This window comes from Corvus hawaiiensis, chromosome 9 (genome assembly GCF_020740725.1).
Source record: "Corvus hawaiiensis isolate bCorHaw1 chromosome 9, bCorHaw1.pri.cur, whole genome shotgun sequence".
Classification (NCBI taxonomy): domain Eukaryota; kingdom Metazoa; phylum Chordata; class Aves; order Passeriformes; family Corvidae; genus Corvus; species Corvus hawaiiensis.
In genome coordinates, this window is record NC_063221.1 from 27,566,002 (window position 1) to 27,586,349 (window position 20,348).

Below are 20,348 nucleotides of genomic sequence, written 5' to 3' on the forward strand. Positions count from 1 at the left end.
TAGCAGCAGCAGTGACAGCTGTTCCTGGGTTTTCTGCCAACGCAAACAGAGGAGGAGGCATTTTGCTTAAAAACAGAGTACTTGCACAGCTACAAAGTCACTTCCATACACATACATTCAGGAGTGTATATCCCACAACTTGGAAATTTCATCTTTGCAGTAACATTTTTAGAACACACACAGTAGTATGCAATGCTACCAAAAGAATGTAAGATTCATTATTATCAACACAAGGCATTTTTAATCTGGACAGAGAAGAGACGTGGCAGTATTGCGCACTACTGTGACCACATCAAGAAAAAAATCATTGCTAGTCTCAGTGACAGTATAATGAATATGTCCATTCCCATTCTGGCACAAAGTTATTTTATTCATCGTGATGTATTTTATTACATGAACATCTGGTAGCATGAGGCACTCTCTACAAGCCATTTTTTATTTGCCCCAGTTCCACTAAGCTTTCTTTGGATGTGCTGTATTTAATACTGCAGCTCGAATAAAAAGCAACACCATGTTTCAAATTACCAAAGGCTACATAGTATAACACTTTGATAGAATATCGTAACAAAAGATGCAGGAGATTTGACATTTTCAAACTCTTAAAGTCAAGTGTATGTCCTAGGCACAGCAAGTAGAGACTCAGACATTCATTCATCACCTCATACCTACCTACTCCTGACTTTTATATTAAGTAAAACAAGGCAAGTGTGCCAGAAGAAAGCAACAGTAATCTCTGGGCTGGTCCCAGATGTGGAAACTTGGGAAGCCCATGCACATCCACACGCCCCTACACGTTACAGTTACCATTTTTTCCTATTTTGCTTGGGGCTTGGGTGGGGTTTTTTGTTTGTCATAATTGCAGCTGGTTTGAAATTGAAGAAAAAAGGAAAGTTTTCCTTTCATCAGCTTCCTCTTACACAGAAATCTTTCAACAGATAGCAGAAGGTACCAGGATTTGATTTTGACACACTATCAGATGGAGCACAGTAAGCTTAAGAAAGTGCACTTCATATCAACAGCAGTCTAGTGTCTCCTCTCCAGTTGGTATTGGCAAAAGGCAAACTCAGTGGCTGCAGCAGGTAACAGTGTATTGTACAAATAAGTGCCTTCTTTTTATATTACCTTTGCAAAAACTTTCATTGTGTAGCCCAGATATTGCACCCTAGGATCAATAGCTGCGTAGGTAGCCAGCATCCTTGTGTTATGCTGTGCCTGGAAGAAGGGGAAAAAAATTAAACTGGTGACAGGGTGAGCCAATTATGTAAGAAATTGTGCAATTTCACAGTGTCAGGTGAAAGCTGGAATGAGCTGTACTATTCATGATGGCAAACAGGCCATGTGGCACTAGTGGCTTCTCAGAAGCATCCCCAAAACAAGACTTTTTGTACTATAACCTGCCCTGCCATCAGGTCATACACAGCTACCTGGGTTGGGCTGAGGGTGTGGGCCACTGAATTTAAATGATGTAGAAGAAATACACAAACACACAAAAGCATTTTCATTCTGATTTCGAAACTATTCCGTCAAATGGTTATTTGGGTAAGGGAGAAAGAATTAAAAACCTTTCTTTGAACACAAGAGCAGACACAAACAGATGCTTACCAGTGTATTGTACAAACTGATATCTCCCTCCAAGCCACTCCGCCTGTGTTCAAACTTTACTATAGGCACTTTGGCTGTTGTTATAGGCAAGATGTTTCTCAAACCTGGGGAAGCAACACTTTAGTACATAAAACATTTCCATTAACAACATTTATAGTAAATCTAACTGCAAAACAAATTACACTTTAAAGCACCTACCTGGATGCTTCTTAAGAACTTTTGCCAAACCTTCTATTATTTCTTTGCAGTTTAATTTCTAGGAAAAACAAATATCACAGCTTCAGATGTTAAAACGCAGATCCTATTCCAACAAGCACATCTACTATCACATGTATTTCATAGATGAAAAGTCTATGTACAAAAAGGAGCAAGCATTAAACCAGCACATGAATTTACATGAACTCATATGCTCTGTGTGGACATCTACATTACACTGTGTATCTGTAAGGCACCAAAAGTAAAATATCTTCCTTCAGTTGTGCAGAATGCAACAAGCCAATGTGCAACTAGCAAATCCGACCTTTCCTGTGTACAGAAATCTTAACTGAATTTAAAAAACCTTAAAGAATCCTTGAGTTTACAATAGCAGATTTTATCAATTTCAGAACTCTTACCTCTGCATTTTCATGACCTTCCAATGTCATGCAGATATCTAGATCACTGTCCCGAAATCCAAATCCATTCTTTGAGGAGCCAAATAAGCAAAGCCTGGCTTTGTCTGATCAAAAGAATAGACAAGGAAAAGGTAAACTCTTTTACAGTTGAATGGTAAGTGCTTAGTATGAAATATTGCTTAACTGTCATGTGCAGGTGCCCATAAAAATGAGCTTAAAGAGAGAGCTTACAGTGTCACTTCAAAGACTTCAGCTTTGACAAAGGAGGAAGCACAATACTTTAGAAATTATTTATAGAAAGTAAGGCAGGATAAAGTCTTATTTTATGTAATTTTTTTTGTAACTGAGGTATGTTACAGTTACTATAATCATTAAATGGCATCTCCAAATGTGGTGCAGTATTTTGTGGTATGCAACTGCACTTTCCTGCTTTACATAAATCAAAACAATGTGTAGTCACCAGTACAGCTTTACCCCACAGATAAGACAGAGCTACTCCTAGGGTAACCAAAGTAATACTTCTGGTTGCATTCAGAGTTCACCTAGGTTGCATATTTTTCCTGTGACCAGGTAAATTTGGTCAATGAGTTTTTGTAATCATAACATACTCTGCAAGAAGACACAAGCAAGTAAGATTACAATACTTTATGAAACATTCTTTCCCAATTGCCGTGTTTACATTTTTGTTTGAAACACAATATTACTAAGTATTTTCATTCTTGGAAAGCAAAATTATGTAGTTAAAACAAATTCCTTCCCAACTGCAAAGAATACATTTATCAGTTCAACTGAAACCAATGCTAGGAAAATAGACCTAACACTTATTCACAGCTTTTTTCCTAAACTTTAATAGAATCAGAAACCTTAAGTTTTTCAAGGCTTTGTAACAGGTCTCAATTCTCAACTGCTGCCAGTAAGTGGAGGCACAGCCAGGGGATGGATTGGAATTCCTAATTCTTTGATGACAGGTCAGCTACAGCAGAATGGCCTTCCATGGACTGGAATTCAGGAGACCTGGGTTTGCACCTGGCTTTAGCACTGTTTTACACCACCTACGAAAAATCACTAGGCATCTCTCTCTGTGCCTTGACTTGCATCACTGTAGTAAGACACTTCTGCTTGTTTTATATAAGGGATGTGAAGATAAACTCATAAGATTTCTATGATACTCAAGCACTGGTGACTAGGCAACAAAAGTCCTTGGCCCACGACCAAAGCTAACACTAAACCCAACCAAACTTTCTTTCTGGCCCGACTGGAGCAGTCCTGTGTTTGCATTGCTACTCTGGCAGCTCTTCCTCCACTCTAGGGATGTTTCCACGGAACAGCATGAAGAGATTGTCCAGTGTCAAAGTCTGCAAGACAGCTTTACATAGGGAGGGAAAAGAGATGCCACTGCTTCAAGCAAGGAGAATAAAATGAGACAAACCACATTTTTATGCTCTGGACAACATGACTGAAGAAAGCATTCTGAAGGATCACTACCTACTATTACATACCATTATACTCTTTTCGAATAAATCTCTCCAAACTTGCCAGTATTTGTTCTCTGTTTTGTTGCTCAGATAAAGGAGGGGATAATTCATCTAAGTAAAAACAAATTTAAACACAGTTAGATGTGACCTTCAGCACCTCAAAAATCCTTTTCAGCTAATTAAAAGATTAGATGAGGTTTTTTTTGTTATGTTTGCTTTGCTAAAATCTGTGGTTTTCTTTTTATATCATTAAAATCTTCAGGATTTTATTTCAAGACATCCAATTTTTCAACCACAGAGAGGCTTGGTGGGCACCTGGCATCCAGCCAAGGTTAGACCACCACAGCACCCCCAAAAGATGCCACAGAATTTGGCAAATACAAAAACTAGTTTTGCCCAGAGCCTGGTTCCTGGGGAACACCAGTAGCTTTTTATAAACAGTGATAAATACATAATATCAGTTTCTGAAATCTGTTATAAGGTATCACAACCATGAATTATCTGAAAATTAAAATATTTTAATGGCATAATAATATGCCATTTGTAGCCTAGGGCAGCTGGAAGAGCTTCTTCCTACTGAATTGGAAATAATTGTAAATAAGTAATTTAACCCTAGAGTATTTAATATTTCCAGGTTACAGATCACAGTATACAGTGGGGTACAAGCACTTTTTGAACTTACCAAAACATCTTTTACACACTATATCGAGTATTTCCCGAAATCTGTCTGTCATCGGTGGTAGTGGTTTTAGATCAATTTTCTTGAAATCCTCTGGGCAATCATTTTTGGAATGTCCATCCCGTTTGCAGATGCTGCATACTATAGTTGGTGGCTTTTTTGGGGAAACCAAAGTGCATAAATGCAATTTTCCTTTTAAGACAGTTCAGCAGATTTCCAAGCAACCAAGAACATTTAACATATGAACAACAACAGAGCCTCTACAAAGAGCAGAAAACCTCTCAACAAGCTGCATTTAGTTCTCACGGTGCGTAAAAGCACCTGGAAATTCTACAAGAAAGTAAGAGAGAGGGGGGAGTAATAACCAAAAAAACAACACCCAGGATTTTTTTGCGTGTGTAAATCAAAAAGCTTTGCATAAAATGGGGGAACAGACCATCTAATCCAAACGTGGATGGTGATGTTTCCAGTCCTGAATAACAGGGACTCTACAAAGGCCAGAGCTACCACCCGTAACACAGACTGAAACAATCACCGGGAGAATCCCGCCATCCATCCGCCCTTAGGTTTAGTGACTCAGAAGTAATTGGCCCAGTGATACATGACCAGCACTGCTTACCTTTCCTGAAGTAAAAATAAACTTATCAAATACATAATGCATTTCTTCTGTTGAGAGTCTGCCTTCCTCTTTGAGATCATGGGTTTCCAGCACTGCTTTGCAGCTGGGCGAGGTAGCTGGGGTGCCAGTGCACTTGGTCTGCGGAGATGACTCCGTTACCAAACTCTGCCTACTTTCAGCATCAGAAAACTCATTACTGGAATTTGTGTCATCAGGTTGATGTGCACTGCAGTTACAGTGGTGGCTGAGCTCATCCTCAGGTAGACACACTGAAATTTCTAAATCATCCCTCTCTTTAGGTGATTTTTCATTTAATTCACAGCATTCATTAGAAATAAGGGGTAAAGCTTCTTCTTTGTCTTCATCATAGCTAGAGTCCAATGTTGAAAGTAGCAAAGAGTCCATGTCGTGGGAAGTACATCTTTTGGCTACATCTTCTACCACTTTATTACATTCAACTTCATTCTCTGGTATGTTACATCCGCTTCCTGTATCTTGTTTATCTACAACATTTTCCCCTTGTGGAAGGCAACAGTTTGCTACAGGCTCCTCAGATCTTGTGGATTTCTTATTATTAATTTTCCCTTTTTCTTTTTTCTTGGTATCTGGCTTGGATTTAATCCCATCTTTACTTTGTGGACATGCAAAATATTTATATGCTGTCCTAAATCGCTCCAGGATGTACTCAAATACCATCTGGCTATTTAGACTTCGTGCAACATTCCTCTTTAGTGCAAAAGGATCTAGGAAGAAAAAGAACAATTTAATTAGTAATCTTGAACTTCTGCATTTCACAAAGCAGATGAAATCCCTAAGTAACTATATGGCAGTTAAAAAGAGATTCTTATATTATAATCCAGAATTGTATTTGGATATACTTAGAGAATGTAAGACCCACAAGTTTTTTCAGAATTTTTCCATACAAAACATACCCCCATACAGCCATGAATGGCTGACTATCATAAACCATTCTAAATTCTGTTACTCAAAAAGAAAACCATGGGTATATTGCACCATTATATTATGGTCAATTTCTAAACTAGAAATTAAAATAAACATACAAAGGCAAAATAAATAGAGGCCTGCCAGAACCTTTTTTCCTCCACTGAAGAAGGATTTTAATTTCCCTTCAGAAATTCATTTGTCTAAGAGTAACATTAAGGATGTAAGGATTGTATGAACCAATCTCACCAGGATCCATTCTTAGTCCTTCCTAACGATTTCTAGATCAAACATGTTTTCCAAGCAAAAAGAGCTCCTGCATAGCTGCTATAAGTTTGCCTGGAAGACAGTACCAAACTGAGATTCTGTTACTTCATAATATCAGCTACAAAACTTAACATTGAAAAAAAAAAAGGCAAAAATGAAAAGTAAAAAAAACATAAAGCAAACAACACAAATAGCCCAACAATAGCAGATGTCAGAACCAGAATGCAATCTGGTTTTTTGAAATTATTTCTCGTTTCTTCCTCAATGATTTGTCCTGCCATCTTACAACCCACATGTTGAATAAACACCTCCCTACTTTTTCTGAACTCTAGCTAAAAGTTATTGAAGAAAAGAATTGGGAGAGGAAATTAAAGTCACAGGAGTGATCTCAAGACCCACTACTCAACCTGTGCCTCAAGTATTCATTGCTTGTTTTTCTGTTTTACTTTTCCTTCTCACTCTTCTTGTACCTTATTGACTCATCCTTCAATGTACCTCTGTACCTCATTCTCTGTCTGTATGATTCTCTTTGTCCTCTCCATCGCCTCAAGTGTTACAGATAAGCCACTTCAGCAACATCTCTAGAAAGTGTTCAAAAGTCATTATTCATGCTTTTATAAAATATCACCTTACATGGTTTCTTAGCCTTCCTCAAATACCCAATTTCTCTATTCTTAAGGCCAATTCAGAATGCCACACATTGCTCTGTAACTCAGTGACTTTCCCTGCTTTTTAGACAGAGAAAACTTGTCTTTAAAGAGATTAAATAGCTGACAAAATACATATTTAAAAAACTTATTGTCCAGATTCTTGTAACAGATTTGTAAGTTAAGCAAATAAAGATGCTAATGCAGGATGACTACAGAACTGGGAAGGGATCAGCCTACCTTCAATGGCTATTCGCCTCTTCGGCCAGTTTTTATTCTCTCTGGTTAAGAGCTCTTGTACCCGTATGCTGATGACATATTCCTCCAAAGCAAATTCCAGTGTGTAAAACTTCAAAAGTTCCAACCACAGTTGCCCCAGTGAAACTTGGTGAGGGGTTTTGAATGCCAAGAGAGACTGAAAAACACGGACAAGAATGCTCAACTGCAATAAGAAATGAATATTCCTCCATTTTTTGTCCTGGTTCCATCCAGCATCAATGTTTAAAAATAAAAAAATTGGGGTGAGAGATAGTGAATGGTTCTCAATGAAACAAAGCCATGACTTACAATCCCATGTTTCTCTTTTGCATTGCTTTGGTTGTCCACTTCTGAGCTTGTTGCCTTCTTGCCACCACCTTTTTGTTGCTCAACTTTAGCTTTGCTTTCTGCTCCAACGGAGTTTTTTGCTGCACCATTTGTGGGTGGTTTGTACTCCCATCGTACAAATTCTTCATCTTCCACCCCCTTCAGCTGGTGGTCATCTGGCCTCTTCGAATCAAAGCCTTCAATCTAACAACAATTAAAGTGGCTCTGAAACAAGACTGTATGTAATACACACAACCACAAATTTTCGGCAAATGTGACACTTACTACTGTGGTATTCATACTCCTCAAGATTAACAGATGTCAGAGACAGACACTCAGAGAAATAAAGAAGAAAATAATTGCCTTTTCTCCAAAACACAGATGAAACAACTATACAGCCTACTACAAGCACCTTTTAAAAAAGTCTTCAGAATCACCAAGCATCATCTGTGTGAGGATTAACTACTAATGCATTTTATTTATCATTTTCTTTGGCAATCGAATTTTGCATTTTTATGAGGTGGCAGAACACAGAAATAATGCCAACAATTTTGAACAATAAGGTTACTGTATGACCAAAGCACTTACCCAATTGCCCAAATAGGACGGTAAAATACGTGGTTTTCTTTGTTGAAGAAAAAATATCACCATTAAGGCAAAGGAATATGAGGGAATCCCACCTTCAGCCTGACAGTCAATGTGACAGAGCTGTAAGAGAAGAAATAATCACTTTTCTGATGTAACACCAGAATTTTAGTTTACAATCTATTATAAAAGGACAAGTACTAAAGAAATGTGAGAAACATTACTAGAGTGGAACAGAAAATGCTGTATCTCAGAAACTGCAGTGATCATGCCACGCCACATACAGACAAAATACAAACTGTAGCAATTCATACAGTGCCTTAAGGAATACTATCTTACCATATATTATTCTTTTCAGTTTCACCACATTTTGTGATTGTGGAACATATTTATGCTTCTGTCTAGAATTTCAGTCAACTCCAAAATGTGGAGTGGCATCTCATGTATGGAGGTGGGCTGAAGTAGTGGCATGAAATCTTTTCTACAAACATATTCATGATATATCATACACTACATTATACACAGTGCTTAAAAAGAAGTATTGGGGATAATTAAATAACTTACTCTAGCCCAGTAGCGGAAAGCCAAAACCAAGGGAATCAGGACAGGCTCCAGTTTACCAAGTGCAGCCAGCAGGTCAGTCGTAAGGCAAGCCACATCATTCCTAGCACTTACTTTACATGTCAAACCACTGCAATCACAAAGGCAGAACAGATAAACAATTATCACTTTGTGATACAGATGATGCTTGGGGCAGGAGCAAGGTGGGGCATCACACCCACCATAATAAAAACATCCATCAGTGTCTCCCTATGTAAGAACCTGCATTTTTTAAACAAAAGCTACAGAATATCATTACATCTTCTTTACTATTAAATCATTAGTTGCATTTAGAACTTACAGCAGTTCATTATAGCCAAAAATACAAAACAGAGTTAAGAATTTGCTCTAAGTTCTGCCATTAATTTTGTTATCTTACACAATTCAATTGCCAAGTATATCATCTACATTCCAAACACTTAAACAAATAAGTAAGTTAATTAATACTCCAGACCTGCTGCATATTAAGAGTCAGTAAACCCACAGAACAGCTTGTCAAAAAACTTTCCTTTAGCTTCTCAGAATAATTTTTTCTATTCTGTTACAAACACAGGAAAAGACAAGCCCATTCTTGCGTTTACTTCCCCAGAGTTTCAGTCCATACCTCTGGCCAGTCAAGCAATCATGTTCCATTTTGGAGGTTGCTACTTCTTAGGAATTTACTGAATCTGTCAGATGATGTGTCCTTTCTGGCAATGTGTACCTTATAAAATGTTTTTAAACCCTTGGCTTAAACTGCTGGCAAAAAATTTAAATAACTGAAAACTACTCCACTTTTCCCTCAGTTAACTAAAAGAACTTTTTCAGACTCCAACAACCAGTGAGTTCTGTATAGCACACACAAAAAAAAAATCAGCTTTCTTTCTAGATTATATTTCTGTGTAAGAGCCGTTTCCTTTTAATACAAATGTTAGCTGAGTGTTACAGTAATACTTCTTGTCAGGAGTGTAGGCAGGCAGCTGCAATGGACAAGCATAGTAGCTCATTAAAAATCTTTTTCAGTCACACATACCTTTTAACATCTTTGCAAAAGACAACAGGAACTTTGGCATGGAAATCTGACTCCACATCTGAGTAGACAGCTAAGCAACGAGGAAAAAAAAAACACATTCTGTTTCAAAGTTTTTTACAGTTTTCCCAATTCTGTCTTTAAAATTATTGTATTTATACCATGATTTTTCAGAACAACTCAAATTAAGTGCTGCATAGTCAACCAGTATCAATATTTTCTGGTTAATTTTGATGCTCACCACCAGTATTAGACAGCCAGGCTGTGCTCCTGACAGAACATCAAGGTAACAAGTTTTAGGAGTCTTGGAATAGCTCTCACTCATGTCCATATGCAAGTAGAAAGCAGCTTTTGAGTCTACTGCTTAGAATTCCCCCTACAGAAAGGTTAAACATTTTTGCCAGAAGTTGGGGCAGTAGTGTCAGATGCCAGAGCAATCTGGACTAATGAGGCTGCCATTCTATTGCTGCAGCTTCTCATCCCTCATTCACACAAGCACTGGTGTTCATAAAAATCACATTCATAAAAACAGCTTAGATATCTTGGTTGAAAACTAATCCATTTTTCCAAGTTTACAGAAAAATTGAGCATAAAAACAACTAAGCAGCAGATAGAATGTTAAATAGAAATAAGAAGCAACTAAAACTCACCACTGTTCTTCAAGATCTCAAGCACCTGGATCAGAACATCTGGTTGACTCATCTACAATGACAGAATTAGAGCACGTTACATTATTGAGACTAATATTTTATTTCACATTTCATTTAAAACTACTTGGGCTGCACAACTAGTAACTCTGTGTCCTTCAAAAAAGTGAAATCACATGTCAGTATTAATGAAAAAGTTAACTGTACCTGTCTACACCAAGAAAACAGGTATCAGTGAACCTAACAGGCAGCTTTCTTTTAGCCTACAGCTTTTTTAGCCAACATTTCTGTTCCAGTTCCGCATTAACAGACTCCATAAGGGTAAATAAAAACACTTGCCATATATTCAACTATTTAATGGCCAACGTATACTACTAGAAATGGAGGGCAATAAAGAATGTAATGTCAGGACTTTCCCAAGGGTTTTAAAGGTTATCACTTTAAAACATGTGCAAGTGCAACAGCTGTCTATCAAGAATGTGCTACTAATATCACACACTAAACATGAACCAACTTCATTATCTAAAGGTAAATTATAATGCTCTGCAAGAATTTCATACCATAAACTATAAATTGGGATATGATATCACCTTGAAAGTGACTAAACCATAAAAGGAAAAAATGTCACTTTCAGCCCCAACTTTAAAAGGAGGGGAGTCAACACCTTCAAGCGTTTAGAGTCTGAATCATGAACACATGGAAGCACACTTACCCAGAGCCAATTATTTTCATATTGCTTCAGTGCTTACTCAAAAACAATTTAGAAAAATCTAGCATAAAATTGTCCAAACGAAACAAAAAAAATTACCCAAGAATTAAAGTTATTTAAAGAGCAATGAAAACTTCCTCCATAGCACAGCTGACATCAAATCAAAGATTAGATACTTTGTGCTATTCTAACACCACGTGCCCCAAGGGAAGATGAAGTCAATGGAATAGAAATAAATGTGGATGGCCTTGATTTAAAAAACAGTCTTAGTTAATACAAGATAATATCTACACACCTTAGGGGGGAATTTGATATCAATGTTAACATCGCTGGTCTTAAAAGCAAATCTAGTTAAACAGGAGCCATACATCCTCAGGGAACAGTCTGGAGAAAGAGAAACATAATTATTTAACAGCTAGTAAATAAATTTTTCTTCAGTGGATGACACATACCTCGCTTTAGATACTGCATCTCACAAGTGGCACTCTCAGATTAATGAACATTGAACCCCTTTCTCATTCCTGTGAAGGGTAGGCATTTCCATAGCATAGCATCAAAGGAAAACAAATAATTCAAATACTGTAACCACCAAATGCCTGACATTTTCCAAGCCATTTTGAAGATTTTTTGCAGTGCAGCTTTAGTTCTGTTTGTTTTTAATATAAAATTAAACATGAAGTAACAATAACTGTCACCATCTCAGTTTAGGATTTTATATAACAGCTTTTGTTAACTACAGCTTGATTTTACTGCAGCACTTAGCCAATTATAAAATTCTTTGTTGCCTCACAGACTTTTGTATGAGGCACCAATCTGTTGATTTCATCAGCAAGTTCCAACACACAGTTCATTACAAAACACGCACATAAAACATAACTTCAATACAATCCAAGGCATGGAGTTCAGTGTTCGTTCAGCATTTTAGTTAATACAGTTATCTGCAAAGGTGCAGAACTGATCTAAACTAACTAGGAAGCACCTACTCAGCAATAATGAGAAATGCCATTCCATTCCACAATTTATCCCAATTCATGATATAATTTTTGCAGATGAAAACCTTCCTGTAATAGATATTAGGGTCTCCCACATATAAATCAGCTGAAAAATGAGAGTGTTCTCAATTCTTCCCAAAACCACCACCCTGCTCAAGCAGGGTCACCTAATGCGGATTGCTCAGACTGCGTCCAGCTGGGTTTTCACAATCAACAAGGATGGAGAGTCCACAATCTCCCCAGGCAACCTGTGCCAGTGTTCAACCAGCCTCACAGCAAAGAGGGTTTTTCTTGTGTATCTTCCTTTATGTGTGTTCTGACCAAACTCATTCCATCAGAAATCAACAAAATTACTCTCAAAAGAGAAAACAGGTCTTACACATACATTGCTTCAAGCCTATTTTCACTGCTTAGAAACCATCCTTCTCAGAATGAAAGTCTGTATGGCTAATAATTTGCAATTTCTTCCAATGGCTTACATAGTAGTACGAATTTTTGCATAGTTCTAATGTGAGCTCAAGAGAAAATCATACCAGAAGATCAGATGTTTTCTACACAGTGCATTAATTAAATTTTTCCTAATTTACAACTCAGGAAAACACATTCACTAAAACATAGCTGCCTTTGAAAAGGAGAATAACAAACTGTCATTTACTTTTACAGATTCCCCTTCCACTACTCCTACACCTCCACAGCAGCTCATCAGTCCAAACAAGTAAGCCAGACAAGTAACAATAATTTCCCTGAGTATTTACGTAAAAATGTTATGTGAAAAAGCTTTGTCTTATGCTTCCCACTATCAGTGGAAAACTCACTAGAGTGCCAGAACAGAAGTTTGCACTAGGAACCACTTATTATAGAGCAAACAGATTAGCAAACCTCCACCCTACAAACCCCTGTTCTTTTCAGCACCTAATGCTTAAGCATATATTTCATAGAGCACCTAAAACTAAAGCTGATCATCATGCAGATAACAAAATCTTTCTTACTGCTGTATTTTTATAGTGCAAAGGGAGAAAAAATGTATTTCTAAATCAAAAGGACAGATAGATTAAATTAAAAATTTGAAATCTTTTTTTGGCAATGAGATTAATACTTTCTTCTGTTCGGATGCACTGAACACCAAACCACTGTTAGCACAAAGTCAACATCACTGCAGCTCCAAAAATCTCATTTCAAACTCCCAGTGTACTAACTATAGGAGATGAGGGGAAATCAGTGCAAAGAAGCAAATGCCAAATATTATCCTTCTTGTTATATTATCCCACCACTTTAAAGAGGATCAATAAACACATCAGAAAGAAGGACAAATAACCACAATCATGTTTTCCTCTTTTTGTACATTTGTTAATTCTTTTAAAATCAACTGCCAGCCTGTATTAAAAAGTCTGTATATATTAATATTTTATAATATTAAGATAATTTAACCCCAAATGCACTCATTCATCATTAATGAAGGTATCAAAAATAGATGTAAAAATAATGAAAAATTTTCACCTAAAGCAAATGGAGAATACTATGAATACCTGGTAAGGGCTGTTGAATAATTTTCTCCATCTCGTTTACAATTTCTTGCCGAATTCTGAAGTCCTCATCTGAGATGCCTTGTTCATTTGCTGCCTCAATGAGTGTGAAACTCAGAGCAGCCAACTGTGCAGATGAGGGTGGTGGGAGCGCTCGCAGCTCATTTTCTTCTTGCTTTTCCTGAATAATTGGTGGATGATATAAGTAAAAACCAGTATTTTAAGAGAAAAAGCTTGTCTCTTACTGCTGTATGACATTGGAACACATTGTTTGCTGTTTGTGTTATTCTACTTACATGGTGTCCTGACCAAACACTTCCAAAGGCAGGAACTCTGCCTGGCTTAACTGGCAAATACACTAGTGTGGCTCTCAGGAATAACAGCAGATGCTCAGTGTTTAAAACAGAGAATGCTGTTTCACAGCTGGCAACTGGGGAGGAAATCTTCTGTATTCCATTCCTGAACCACAGTTTCTGACAGTTCTGAAGCAGAATTCATCCAAGAAAATAAAAAGCTGTAATTGTTCCTACATAATGAAAGTAACTGAGCTGGAAAAGTCACATGGATTTTTTTCAGAATGGATTGTACTTGAAGGAAAGATATCAGAGGCAGAAAAAGTATTCCTAGCTCCAAGGGAATTTTATAAGTTGAGTCCCATTACTGCTTAAACAGCTGGTGCCAGAAAGTACTGGATTTAGTGCACCCAATCCAACAGCAAGAACATGTCAGATGCATCAAGTCATTTGGGACTCAAGTCATTTGGGACTAAGTACAACAACCCCTTGTTTCATGAATTCATCAACTACATGAAAGCTATGACTGAAATAAATAATAACCATAAAATATTTACGCACTAAGAAAACACAGTACAGAATGAAAATGTTTGTCTGGTTAGTTCTAGGCTGCGTCTCTCAACTCTTCTGTTCTTATCTGAACAAATTTAGTGTAAGAAAGAATAGGAGCATTTTTAAAGGGCTATGGGATTTTTTTATGTCACTGCTTTAAGATTTTTCATGAGTCGGGAAGCCAAAGATGCTGCTAAGATTATTTGATTGTCACGTATCTCTTAGAGCTGTAAATAGGAGCATCTCATGAAGTAACATTTAGAGAGTTACGTAGGCATCACCATATTGTTGCACACAATATAAAGCTATCTGGGGTAAGTGTTAAAAAGTGAAACTGCTCCCTGTCCTCCAGAATTCCATTCAGTGCTAAAAAAATCTCATTGCTCAATTCTCATCTTCATGCCCAGATGAAAAGCATGGTAAGAAAGTGTTTATAGATCAATCATAGGGCTGGCTCATTTTTTTAAGCATGATGCAATTTAGGAAACAGTAAGAGAACCAGAAGCCTTTACAAATATCACTGACCATAATGTAAAAACGTTACTTTCTGAGATTTAATGGATTTACGGCATTTGGAGTCTTCCAGGTGATGACTTGCACATATTTTAGAATTAGAGCATTAATGAAAAACAGAAGTATGGCAAGAAATACATGAAAACATGAGAAAGTAATTTGACTGAATTTTGGGGAATGGTTATAGAAAGAGTAATTTTAACCATCTAAATCACAAAATCCAACATACTGGAGAATCTGTAGCTCTTCATCAGCATTTACAAAAATGGGCTGGCAAGAAAATCTGTGCACCTTTTATTGGATTTCTTGCATGTAACAGTTCTTTAGAGCAAACCATAGCAGCGTGGTATCTGGTAAGGGAACTGGTTTTCTCTTTGTAAGCCTTAGAACTGTATCTCATATTAAACCCGTTAATAAACCCAGGGTGATGATGAGTGAACTGAATCCTTCCCTCCTATAACTCTTCTAAACTTCACATGGCAGATAAATTAAAAAAAAAAAAAAAAACCAAACCAAAAAACCAATATCCCCAACCCCACCTCCAGTCCCTGGAGGTCTTGCTACCAACAACATTATTTTCAGAAAATAGAAAAACTAAATATATTTATATACATTTCTCACCTAAGTTACCTTGCATTCTGTTACTAAAAGTATGATGAAGTGCTCACTACTCAGAGACACTAGTTCAGAAGCAATGACCAAAAATGTCCTTTCCTCTCTGCCTGGACAAATAAATCATCAAGCCCTTCCTCTCAAACAGAAAATAGAAATTTGTGGATCTCTGCTCAGCAAACAAACTTTCACCTAAATGAACATGACCAAAGAAAACAAACCACGTAACAAAAAAAAAAAAAAAATTGTTTTAATAAAGAAAAAAACCTAAAAAACAGAGAAGGAAAAGAAAGAAAAAAATAGCCATAATTTTGTTAACTTACCATTATATTTTTCTTATGACGTTTTTCCTTAATGTGTTTGTGAGCTCCCTGGATATTTTCAATGTGGACTAAGCAGAGCTTGCATAGATACTGACAGTTGGTGTATTCTGGGGAGCGCTGAGGAAAAATGGCCATAGATTAAAACAAATGTTCCCACCAGTGGTGCCTGAAAAGCTCAATTCTTTGATTAATAAACTGTATTTAACTATTACATAACACCTTTAATGTCAAGGTGCTTTGTAATCATTAAGCAATCTTTCTTCAAAAAACAAGCAGAAATGGATTTCTACCTGTATGACTAGAGGGGAGAGCGAGGGAAGGAAGTGAGATGACTTGAATATTACATTTCTCAGTAAATTTAGTGAGGTAAGATTATGGCTGAAGAGTTTATGCTTCTTAAGGCTGACCTAAAGGCGAGTAAGCCATTCCCTTGTCAGGGAAGCTTTTAATAACTGGATAAATCTCAGCCCACCTTTCTCTGATGAGGAAATGACACCAACTCAGCCACGTCCAGCTCTGCTGTTGTGTCACACAGGGTGTCTGGCCTCGCCCCAGCGTGCTGAGCAAGGGCTGCAGCTCTGCCCTGTTGAAAAGGGTGTGGCTGGGCAGCCTGGGAAAACAGGGCACTTCCTAATCACTGTGCTCTGGCCAAGGTGGGATCCTCTGACAAGGGCTGATGCTATCCCACTTTGATGAATACTCTGGGATGCTCAGAATTGGACAAATATGCAGAGCAAGCACCTTTTTGTACAGACAGGCTGGGAGAGACGGAGTAGACAAATGGAGAGTGGCCACCTGGGAGATCCCACGTCTGCAAGAAGCAGCCAAGCCTCCAGAGATGATGGGGAAGAAGGGAAATCATTTTTCCCAGGGTTCCAGAGAGAATACCATGGAGTTTATTCAGTCAGGAAATCATTAAGATCTACTGGACTAAAAGACAGAAAGGACCAACTCTGCAAAGAGCAGGGGGTTGTTCCCAAATACTCCACTTTATCTGTCTCATCCTGCAACTGTATTTTCTTGTTCCAACAGATCACAGCTACAGAGATTGGGAACGTTGTGATAAGCTCACTGCAGAGATAAAAGGGTTCCAAAAAATCACTTTAGCTTTTCTCCAGACTTGTTAGCATTTTTCCAGTAACTTTTCAGTTATAACTGGGAGAGAAAAAAACCTACTTTAACATTTTCATCCTAATTCTAATACGTCTATATTTACTAAAACCAAAATGTACACTGAAAACCCCAGATGTTTAAACAGTGACACAACAATGAATGATCACCATTTTAAGACACTAAGGTGGACCACAGATCAGTTAAACAAATTTGACTTACCATATGGAGACCTAAACCACTGTTAAAATTTGGGCAAGTTATTCCACTTACTGAGTTTGATCTTTTGCTTTTGGAAAAAACCGAGTCTGATGCTCTCCTACTCCAGAGTAAATGTCAATTTAAAATACTGTTTTAATTACTAAATTCATTACACTTTAATTACTAATTCTCTTTATCCCTATTTTCTCTAAGACAGGTACCTAGTAAGATGAAATTAAACATCCATTTGGAAAACGACTTACAGACAGTTACACCTGGCTACCTGGGATGAGTCAAGTATTTGATGTCTGATGACTGAAGTAGATAAAAAATATTTTACCACTCTTTTATAAAAAAATTAGTATCAGCAATAGAAATATTTTGGAAAAAATTTTGTATTTCTTTACAATATTGATCTGCAGTATTATGTCAATAGATGTTGCCAGGAAGGCTGAATCATGTAATAAGTTTTATTTTGCCTTTATTGTGAAGACTTTTTAAATCATCTAATTATGTTTAACTCCAACGAAAAGGGCAAAAGCTCAAAATAGGAAGACAAAAAGTTACAGACTACTACTTGGGTAAGTCAGATGCATCCAAATAAGCCAGGTCTCGTGAAATTTGTCCTTGGATATTAAAAGAGCTAATCTATAAAAGAGCCAGTTGTATTTTAAAGAGCTCACAGAGAATGGGAAGGTTCCAGATCATTAGGAGAGAGAAACTTAAGAACATCTTTAGAGGGCTAAATAAGGCGAGCCAAGGTTTTAGAGACCAGTCAGAACTAGCATTCAGAAAAATACTGTAATAAATTATTAATAAGCACATAGGGAAAAAACAGGTCCTAAGTGACAACCTGATCTGCTACAAACAAATTGCACTAACCCAGTCTTAGGGTTGCTGTTTTAAAGATAAGTCATAGCTCTTGAAGAAGCAGCAGCAGACGTTGTATTTGAATTTTACGAAGTTTTTGCCACTTGTCATAGTATCAGTCTCAAAAGGAGACCATGAACACCATCTAAATAAAGAAAAATAAGGTGGGAGCAAAACTGCTGAGAGAACTGTCCTCAGAGCACTCATACCTAAAAGCATGTGCCAAGTATTCTTCAGCAGGGGTCCTTGTGGGGTCAGAAATATCCACACTTTTGTTGAAGAGTTAGGAAATGCAACAGAAGGTGCGCTGACTATAAATGTAAAATATATTAACTTGGAAGAGGATACAGAAGATGTAAAATGACAAAAATTCAGTGATCATAAACAGAGAAATGGACTAAATAAGCTCCAATCAAATAATACCACAGCAAAGTATCATTCCTCCTTAGGTATTACCAACTGCAAAACATATAGGGCTGAGAACACCTGATGGAGCAATTCTTAAGGAAAGGCTATAGGGATCATTGCTGGACCAACTATACACCAACATCCTACTGCTGCTAAAAAAGCAGAGATCCTAAACAAAAATGCCATATTTCAGATAGATGAAGTCAGCTTTCCTCTTCATATGTAAGACTTCAGCTGAAATTGCATCTCCAATTTTGAACACCGGTTACATGATGGGTGTCTAGAGAAAAGCAACAAGAACAAACCAGGAACTAAAATCCCCCAAGAACAATTAACAAAGAGAGCCTAAAGACGGTTTGACTGCAGGAATGGGAATGATTTTCCCATATGCAGAATGGTGTGAAAAAGAACTAATAAACTTTTGGTTATTTTCCTAGGACAGCATATGAGGGATTAAAATGCTAAAAGAGACACTTGCATTAGACAGTAACAAAAACTTCTGGGTTACCTACACTGACATCAACATTTGTTTCACTAGAGATAATATTAAGAACAATTTAGGTGAACATTTTTAAGCAGTTATCTTCAATATAGGGACTGGGACTGGTGAGAGGTAATATACTAAAGAAAGCTCAATATTCTTTTCAATCCTGCATTCTGAGTTTCCAGGGAACCAGACTTAAATCTTAAAAGATAAAATCTTCTTTAAGTGCTGGAACTGTAACCCTTCAGATCTAGAAAATTAAAAAATACTGCTCTGCAAAGGCTACATGTGCCACAAAAGGAACACTAAGTTTCTAATCCATATCATCTGCCACTATGAACAACTAGTCAACTAACTACTGGAGACAATATCTTAGATCAGAAAGTGACTCATTATTAAGAAGAAAGAAACAGAAGCAGCAGGCTGTAGTAGAAACACCACCCAACCAGAAATATGGTGATGGTAATGAAAGAGGACACACATTTTCTTTTTTATCTGATAAATAACCCAACCTACTTTTTCAAGTCGGGAGATATAATCTCTTTCCAGACGCTCTTCAGCTTGTTTCAATCCTAGTTGCTGTTCAACTGTCAGATTAGATTCATCAATAACACCAGTGTTTTCTAAATAATCCGCTTCCAATGTATGTTCTTTTGTTGATTCAGAATTCTTTATTTTACCTAAAGCAAGAAACAGTTACTTCCTTCAGAGTAATTCAAGGAGAGGAAAAGTGAGAATTAGAGTACAGAGCAGTTAAGAGCCAGACACAAATTAGAACTACATTCCAGTTTTTTGTCCAAGACTGGCCAAGATCACCTTAAACATTAAAATCGTTCCTGTAATTAACCAGTATTTTAAGAAGACTTCAGAGACTAGTCTGCTACTCAGAGTGCTATCAAAAAGACAAAAAAAAAGGGAAGATTAATTTTGTGTTTCAGTCAAATTAACAGTCTCTTAAACTCTTCAAGACAAGAAAGGATTTTGTCATGCAGAACAGAGTAAACAAGATCCTGATGCCCTACTGTAACAGAAACAATAAATATTAGGCATAAAATTATTGTACACAACACATTTTGTTAAGGAACTAAATCAGAGAACTGCCTCAAAGACATTCACCCAAATGACCTTACAGAGCCAGTCACCAGGCAATGGCAGCCCTCAGCCTGGAAGCTGCTGGAGTCACACCTGAACGCTCTGTGACACCTCTTGCCCACAGGCAGCAGCCACTGAGCTCTGCAACGCTGCTGCTCCCAAACACAGCCCAGTGCCACAGGGCCAGTTCCTCCAGATGCCTATGGATTGGTCACAGGCCACTCATCTGTACAAACATCCACAGCAAATGATTCCAGTTGCTTTTACACAAGCAAAAATGAGAGTTATTTGTGCTTTGTTTTTTCTTTTCCTTATTCTTTCCTTTCAAATGAGATCTGTGCCCCCCGACTTGCAAGGAATCAAAGCTGAGTAAGTTTTCAAGTCCTGGTTTTTCA

The 20,348-nt window shown here is 37.3% G+C and overlaps 1 protein-coding gene across 4 annotated transcripts in view; it reads right to left on the reverse strand.

Moving 5' to 3' along the window:
• Positions 1–20,348, reverse strand: part of TUT4 (terminal uridylyl transferase 4) — a 44,872-nt gene that overhangs the window by 14,629 nt on the left and 9,895 nt on the right. For all 4 annotated transcript variants that reach the window (XM_048312288.1, XM_048312289.1, XM_048312290.1 and 1 more), the window contains exons 3-19: positions 19,378–19,541; positions 15,789–15,905; positions 13,499–13,676; positions 11,276–11,364; positions 10,275–10,326; positions 9,628–9,697; positions 8,580–8,706; positions 8,019–8,138; positions 7,413–7,634; positions 7,086–7,260; positions 4,990–5,732; positions 4,374–4,524; positions 3,716–3,802; positions 2,217–2,320; positions 1,801–1,858; positions 1,603–1,706; positions 1,123–1,212 (exon numbers count right to left, since the gene is read on the reverse strand). In XM_048312288.1, the coding sequence (XP_048168245.1) occupies positions 1,123–1,212; positions 1,603–1,706; positions 1,801–1,858; positions 2,217–2,320; positions 3,716–3,802; positions 4,374–4,524; positions 4,990–5,732; positions 7,086–7,260; positions 7,413–7,634; positions 8,019–8,138; positions 8,580–8,706; positions 9,628–9,697; positions 10,275–10,326; positions 11,276–11,364; positions 13,499–13,676; positions 15,789–15,905; positions 19,378–19,541 (2,651 nt within the window). The remainder of the gene's footprint in view (positions 1–1,122; positions 1,213–1,602; positions 1,707–1,800; positions 1,859–2,216; positions 2,321–3,715; positions 3,803–4,373; positions 4,525–4,989; positions 5,733–7,085; positions 7,261–7,412; positions 7,635–8,018; positions 8,139–8,579; positions 8,707–9,627; positions 9,698–10,274; positions 10,327–11,275; positions 11,365–13,498; positions 13,677–15,788; positions 15,906–19,377; positions 19,542–20,348) is intronic.